Source organism: Oncorhynchus nerka, unplaced genomic scaffold, assembly GCF_034236695.1.
Source record: "Oncorhynchus nerka isolate Pitt River unplaced genomic scaffold, Oner_Uvic_2.0 unplaced_scaffold_1748, whole genome shotgun sequence".
NCBI lineage: Eukaryota > Metazoa > Chordata > Actinopteri > Salmoniformes > Salmonidae > Oncorhynchus > Oncorhynchus nerka.
In genome coordinates, this window is record NW_027039576.1 from 68133 (window position 1) to 75880 (window position 7748).

Sequence of the window (7748 nt, forward strand, 5' to 3'; positions counted from 1 at the left end):
GTGAACAACCCCATGATTAGATAGTGAACAATCCCATGATTAGATAGTGAACAACCCCATGATTAGATAGTGAACAACCCCATGATTAGATAGTGAACAACCCCATGATTAGATAGTGAACAACCCCATGATTAGATAGTGAACAACCCCATGATTAGATAGTGAACAACCCCATGATTAGATAGTGAACAATCCCATGATTAGATAGTGAACAACCCCATGATTAGATAGTGAACAACCCCATGATTAGATAGTGAACAACCCCATGATTAGATAGTGAACAACCCATGATTAGATAGTGAACAACCCCATGATTAGATAGTGAACAACCCCATGATTAGATAGTGAACAACCCCATGATTAGATAGTGGACAATCCCATGATTAGATAGTGAACAACCCCATGATTAGCTAGTGAACAACCCCATGATTAGATAGTGAACAACCCCATGATTAGATAGTGAACAACCCCATGATTAGATAGTGAACAACCCCATGATTAGATAGTGAACAATCCCATACCATGATTAGATAGAGAAAAAACACACCAATCTCTTTCAGAAATGCTTTAAACAATAGAAGCTAATTTACTAACATTTCTGAAAAGTGATATATAGTGTTTTGGAATGAAACTCTTCTTCTGTTTCCCCATCTGAGCTCAGAGTAGATGAGAGATGTAATGTTTGTCTCTGTTGTGTTGAAGTCCAATCAGGCAGGAGAGACCAGCCTCCCCTGTTCCCAGCTGTGTGTCCATGAAGAGTGACCGGTCTATGCGTCATCCTATAGTGTTTAGAAAGGGAGACTTTTCTACTGAACAAAGGTAAGAAGAACTCATGGGTCCTGGTCAGTGAGTTAAACAACACTGTCTCTAGTCATTTCTCCTCCCATTTTCCCATTTATTGTTGTTGTTTTCATAATCCATAGGCTAATCATTTTGTCCATTTTCATAGTCCTAAAACAATGTGTGTGTGTGTGTACCTGTACTCCCTGGATGAGGAGACGTAATCTCATGTTTTGTTCACAGAAACCAACAGGAGAGATCAGAGTCAGAGATTCTCAGTTGTCAGTCTTCCCAGAGTCATCAAACAGACCTGGACTCCATATTCAGTGTATGTTGTCCTGTTATGTACATTTGTTTTTGTTTACCTCAAGTACAGTTGATCTGTCAATCATTCATTAATGTGTTAATGAGAAAGCATTTCTTCTCTTGCATAACTAACTTAACTAATTTACTTAATTTATTTCAGATGCTTGAAGAGAAAATTATGACATTTGTGAAGAACGAGCTGAAGATGTTCAAGAGGATTCTTAGTCCAGAACTCCCAGAAGGCTTTGAGAGTCAGAAGCAGGATAAGGAAGTGGTGGATGCTGAAGATGAGAAGCAGGAGAGCAGTGCCAGAGAGGGGGCTCTGAAGATCACACTGCACATCCTGAGGAAAATGAACCAGAAGGAGCTTGCTGACACACTGGAGAAATGTAAGATCTGTCTGCCTCATGATGAATGATGTTTTATAACATTTAAAAGCTGTAGCTAAAGTACAGCTAAAGTAGCTGTGTAACTCAATGATATTGTAGCAGCCTTCACACTGTAATTGTTCAGAGTAAATAACTCACAGACACTAGAGAAGCTTTAACCAAGTTTAATTCTTCCCAGAGGGTCGGTACAGCTGTTATTCAGACAACAAAACATCTGACACAAGCACTGATATTTAACCCTTTCTCCTAGGCTGAGTCTCCTCCTCCCTTTCTCCTAGGCTGAGTCTCCTCCTCCCTTTCTCCTAGGCTTCCTCCTCCCTTTCTCCTAGGCTGAGTCTCCTCCTCCCTTTCTCCTAGGCTGAGTCTCCTCCTCCCTTTCTCCTAGGCTGAGTCTCCTCCTCCCTTTCTCCTAGGCTGAGTTTCCTCCTCCCTTTCTCCTAGGCTGAGTCCCCTCCTCCCTTTCTCCTAGGCTGTCCCCTCCTCCCTTTCTCCTAGGCTGTCTCCTCCTCCCTTTCTCCTAGGCTGTGTCTCCTCCTCCCTTTCTCCTAGGCTGAGTCTCCTCCTCCCTTTCTCCTAGGCTGAGTCTCCTCCTCCCTTTCTCCTAGGCTGAGTCTCCTCCTCCCTTTCTCCTAGGCTGAGTCTCCTCCTCCCTTTCTCCTAGGCTGAGTCTCCTCCTCCCTTTCTCCTAGGCTGAGTCTCCTCCTCCGCAGCCGAACAGCCAATGTATCTATGTTGCTATACAAACCTTAGTGATATCTGTTCTTCCTCACTGCATCTGAGTGCACTATATACCTTCCTCCTATACCCATTACCTTCTGGTGTAGACCTCCACTATATACCTTCCTCCTATACCCATTACCTTCTGGTGTAGACCCTCCACTATATACCTTCCTCCTATAACCATTACCTTCTGGTGTAGACCCTCCACTATATACCTTCCTCCTACAGATACCCATTACCTTCCTCCAGAACCATTACCTTCTGGTGTAGACCCTCCACTATATACCTTCCTGGAACCCATTATCTTCTGGTGTAGACCTTCCACTATATACCTTCCTCCTATAACCATTACCTTCTGGTGTAGACCCTCCACTATATACCTTCCTCCTACAGATACCCATTACCTTCCTCCTATAACCATTACCCTGAAACATGTGTAGACCCTCCACTATATACCTTCCTCCTATACCCATTATCTTCTGGTGTAGACCTTCCACTATATACCTTCCTCCTATAACCATTACCTTCTGGTGTAGACCCTCCACTATATACCTTCTTCCACAGATACCCATTACCATCCTCCTATAACCATTACCTTCTGGTGTAGACCTCTAAAGTCCTCAGTAACATGAATAAGTATATTTCATATTCTCAAAACAACACCTAGTGACCTCATCAAGTAGCAGCAGGGATGTGTTGTGGTGATTCATTTAGAGAGACAACATTAATAATACCATCAATAATACCAATAATAATATAATCAGTCACACCAGTCTGTAATGCGTTATGAAAACATTTACACATTTAAATGAAAATGAACCAGAAGGAGCTTGCTGACACGCTGGAGAAATGTAAGATCTGTCTGCCTCATGTTGAATGATGTTTTATAACATTTAAAGGATGTAGCTAAAGTACAGCTAAAGTAGCTGTGTAACTCAATGATATTGTAGCAGCCTTAACACAACACCTAGTGACCTCATCAAGTAGCAGCAGGGATGTGTTGTGGTGATTCATTTAGAGAGAGAACATTAATAATACCATCAATAATACCAATAATAATATAATCAGTCACACCAGTCTGTAATGCATTATGAAAACATTTACACATTTATACAGTCAGTTTAGAGAATAAATTATTATAATGTAAAACTTTATAACAGTCCTACAATACTGTAGACATTAAAACAGACATAATATTAATATCCTCTGTGTTATTTCTAGATTCAGATGAGCCTGCTGTGATTTGCCAACGTGAACTCAAATCTAATCTAAAGAAGAAGTTTCAATGTGTATTTGAGGGGATCGCTAAACAAGGAAACCCAACACTTCTCAATAAGATCTACACAGAGCTCTACATCACAGAGGGTGGAACAGAGAGGTCAATAATGAACATGAGCTGAGACAGATTGAGACAACAACCAGGAAACAAGCAAGACCAGAGACTGCAATCAAATGTAATGACATCTTCAAACCCTTAACTGGACAAGACAAACTTATCAGAACTGTGCTGACAAAGGGAGTCGCTGGCATTGGAAAAACAGTCTCTGTGCAGAAGTTCATTCTGGACTGGGCTGAAGGAAAAGCAAATCAGGATGTCCAATTTGTATTTTCATTCCCTTTTCGGGAGCTGAATTTGATGAAAGAGGACAAACACACTTTCATTGAACTTCTCAATCACTTCTCAATGGAAACCAAACAATCAGGAATCTCCAACTACAACAAGTACAAAGTTCTGTTCATCTTTGATGGTCTGGATGAGTGCCGACTGCCCCTAGACTTCCAGAAGAACAAGATCTGTTGGGACGTCACAGAGTCAACCTCAGTGGATGTTCTGCTGACAAATCTCATCAAGGGAAATCTGCTTCCCTCTGCTCTCCTCTGGATAACTACCCGACCTGCAGCAGCCAATAAGATCCCTTCAGGGTGTGTTGACCAGGTGACAGAGGTACGAGGGTTCAATGACCCACAGAAGGAAGAGTACTTCAGGAAGAGATTCAGTGATGAGGACCTGGCCAGCAGAATCATCTCACACATAAAGACATCAAGGAGCCTCCACATCATGTGCCACATTCCAGTCTTCTGTTGGATTTCTGCAACAGTCCTTGAACACATGCTGAAACATAAGAGAGAAGAGATGCCCAAGACTCTGACTGAGATGTACACACACCTTGTGGTGTTTCATACCAAACAGAAGAATGAAAAGTATCTTGGGAAAGAAGAGACAGGTCCACACTGGAATAAAGAGAGCATTCTGTCACTGGGAAAACTGGCTTTTCAACAGCTTGTGAATGGCAATCTGATTTTCTATGAAGAAGACCTGAAAGAGGCTGGCATTGATGTTAATGAAGCCTCAGTGTACTCAGGATTGTGCACACAGCTCTTTAAAGAGGAATGTGGGCTGTACCAGGACAAGGTGTACTGCTTTGTTCATCTGAGCATTCAGGAGTTTCTGGCTGCTGTATATGTGTTTCTCTCATTCATCAACAACAATGAGAATCTAATGGACAAACTGCAAACAAATCTTTTTCTGTGAGGAGCCTAAAGTTACTTTCTACAAGAGTGCTGTGGATAAAGCCTTACAAAGTGAGACGGGAAACCTGGACCTTTTCCTCCGCTTCCTTCTGGGCCTCTCACTGGAGTCCAATCAGAAGCACTTACGAGGTCTACTGACAAAGACAAGAAGCAGCTCACAGAGCCATGAAGAAACAGTCAAGTACATCAAGGAGAAGATCGGGGAGGATCTCTCTCCAGAGAGGAGCATCAATCTGTTCCACTGTCTGAATGAACTGAATGACCATTCTCTAGTGGAGGAGATCCAAAGATACCTGAGATCAGGAAGTCTCTCAAAACCCAACCTGTCACCTGCACAGTGGTCAGCTCTGGTCTTTGTGTTGCTGACTTCAGAAAAGGAGCTGGATGTGTTTGACCTGAAGAAATACTCCAGATCAGAGGAAGGTCTTCTGAGGCTGCTGCCAGTGGTCAAAGCCTCCAGAGCTGCTCTGTGAGTAAATAAAATGACATATAAGAACTAATCATCAGGAAGAAATATTCAGTTTAGAGAAAAATATGTATTATAATATGTATATAATATTATATTGTAAAAACATATTGAATAAATTCATTGATTTTCACATTAGTATAACAATATGACCATACAATTCTAGGAGACGGAAGATGAATCTATATGTTGTTTGGGAGAATTAACTAAATGCATCTGCCATTGTCCTTCTACACTACTGGTGTTAAATTAACAGTGTGTTTGTGAAGTCATGATGATCTCTTTGTCAGGCTGTCAGGCTGTGGAGTCACAGAGGAAGGCTGTGCTTCTCTGGTCTCAGCTCTGGAGTCAAACCCCTCACACCTGAGAGAGCTGGACCTGAGCTACAATCACCCAGGAGACTCAGGAGTCAGACTGCTCTCTGCTGGACTGGAGGATCCACACTGCAGACTGGAGAAACTCATGTATGTAGAGGGTTTATGTCAATGTTCATATCAGACATGTTTGACTTATCAGGCTAGTTAAGACAAACATTCTTACCACTACTTGGACAAAGTTATATACTGTGTGTGTGTGTGTCCAGTGTGTGTCCTGTATCTGTCCATTGTGTGTGTCCTTTCACACATAGGACACCAACAGGACACACACACACTGGACATACATAGGACACCAACAGGACACACACACACACACACACACTGGACATACATAGGACACCAACAAGACACACACACACACACACACACACTGGACACACACACACTGGACACACACACACACACACACACACACACACTGGACACACACACACTGGACACAATATGTTGCTCATTACCTTCCACAGCAATAATCGTTTCACCACAGGGGTGTTGTGGTTAACTAACTGGATATTCTGTTAATTTTCACATATCAATCACAATTAAAGGTTAATTGTCCTTCTACATGTACATTCTACTTGTGAAATGAACAGTGTGTTTGTGAAGTCATGATGATCTCTTTGTCAGGCTGTCAGGCTGTGGAGTCACAGAGGAAGGCTGTGCTTCTCTGGTCTCAGCTCTGAAGTCAAACCCCTCACACCTGAGAGAGCTGGATCTGAGTAACAATGACCTGAAGGATTCAGGAGTGAAGCTGCTCTCTGCTGGACTGGGGAATCCCCACTGTAAACTGGAGACTCTGAGGTCAGTATTATCAGATATTAAAGCACTTTATATATGTAGTTCTCCCATTTGAAAAGTCGTAATTATTCGGTTATATTCACTTATAGTGTATTAAAGTAGTCATACGTTTAGTATTTGGTCCCATATTCCATGCCTGCAGTGACCTTTTACATCAAGCTTGTGATTCTACTAACTTGTTGAATTAATTTGCAGTTGTCTTGGTTGTGTTTTGGATGTTTTCTAATAGAAACTGAATGGTGAATAATGTCCTGTTTTTTGGAGTCACTTACTTGTATTGTCAGGAAGAATAGAAGATGTTTCTGAACACTTCTACATTTCATGTGGATGTTACCTGATTATGAATAATCATGAATGAATCGAGAATGATGATGAATGAGAAAGTTACAGAGGCACAAAGATCAGACCCCTCTGTTGGTAATGGTGAGAGGTTAGCATGTTTTGTTGTAGCCTCTGTTATTGGTAATGTTGAGAGGTTAACATGTTTTGTTGTAGTCTCTGGTAATTGGTTAATGGTTGTATCCTCTGTTAGGTAATAGTTAGCATGTTTTGTTGTAGCCTCTGTTATTGGTAATGGTGAGAGGTTAGCATGTTTTGTTGTAGTCTCTGTTATTGGTAATGGTGAGAGGTTAGCATGTTTTGTTGTAGTCTCTGTTATTGGTAATGGTGAGAGGTTAGCATGTTTTGTTGTAGCCTCTGTTATTGGTAATGGTGAGAGGTTAGCATGTTTTGTTGTAGTGTCTGTTATTGGTAATGGTGGGAGGTTAGCATGTTTTGTTGTAGCTCTGTTATTGGTAATGGTGAGAGGTTAGTATGTTTTGTTGTAGCCTCTGTTATTGGTAATGGTGAGAGGTTAGCATGTTTTGTTTGTAGCCTCTGTTAATGGTGGTTAGCATGTTGTGACCAGCCTCTGTTATTGGCATGTTTTGTTGTTAGTCTCTGTTATTGGTAATGGTGAGAGGTTAGCATGTTTTGTTGTAGCCTCTGTTGTGGTAATGGTGAGAGGTTAGTATGTTTTGTTGTAGTCTCTGTTATTGGTAATGGTGAGAGGTTAGCATGTTTTGTTGTAGTCTCTGTTATTGGTAATGGTGAGAGGTTAGCATGTTTTGTTGTAGCCTCTGTTATTGGTAATGGTGAGAGGTTAGCATGTTTTGTTGTAGCCTCTGTTATTGGTAATGGTGAGAGGTTAGCATGTTTTGTTGTAGCTCTGTTATTGGTAATGGTGAGAGGTTAGCATGTTTTGTTGTAGCCTCTGTTATTGGTAATGGTGAGAGGTTAGCATGTTTTGTTGTAGTCTCTGTTATTGGTAATGGTGAGAGGTTAGCATGTTTTGTTGTAGCCTCTGTTATTGGTAATGGTGAGAGGTTAGCATGCTTTGTT

At 41.5% G+C, this 7748-nt stretch overlaps 1 protein-coding gene across 1 annotated transcript; it reads left to right on the forward strand.

Annotated features, from left to right (window-relative positions):
- Positions 1 to 2627: 2627 nt before the first annotated feature.
- Positions 2628 to 6423, forward strand: LOC135567913 (NACHT, LRR and PYD domains-containing protein 1-like). The gene is made up of 5 exons (XM_065015047.1): positions 2628 to 2631; positions 2760 to 2818; positions 4733 to 5196; positions 5484 to 5657; positions 6198 to 6423. Exons 1-5 carry the CDS (start codon positions 2628 to 2630, stop codon positions 6421 to 6423), a joined length of 927 nt encoding a protein of 308 aa, XP_064871119.1.
- Positions 6424 to 7748: the final 1325 nt, after the last annotated feature.

Coding starts and splice junctions, on each gene's coding strand:
- LOC135567913 (XM_065015047.1), top strand. Junction 5,197..5,483: donor AAAGCCTCCAGAGCTGCTCT/GTGAGTAAATAA, acceptor TCTCTTTGTCAG/GCTGTCAGGCTGTGGAGTCA. Junction 5,658..6,197: donor TGCAGACTGGAGAAACTCAT/GTATGTAGAGGG, acceptor TCTCTTTGTCAG/GCTGTCAGGCTGTGGAGTCA.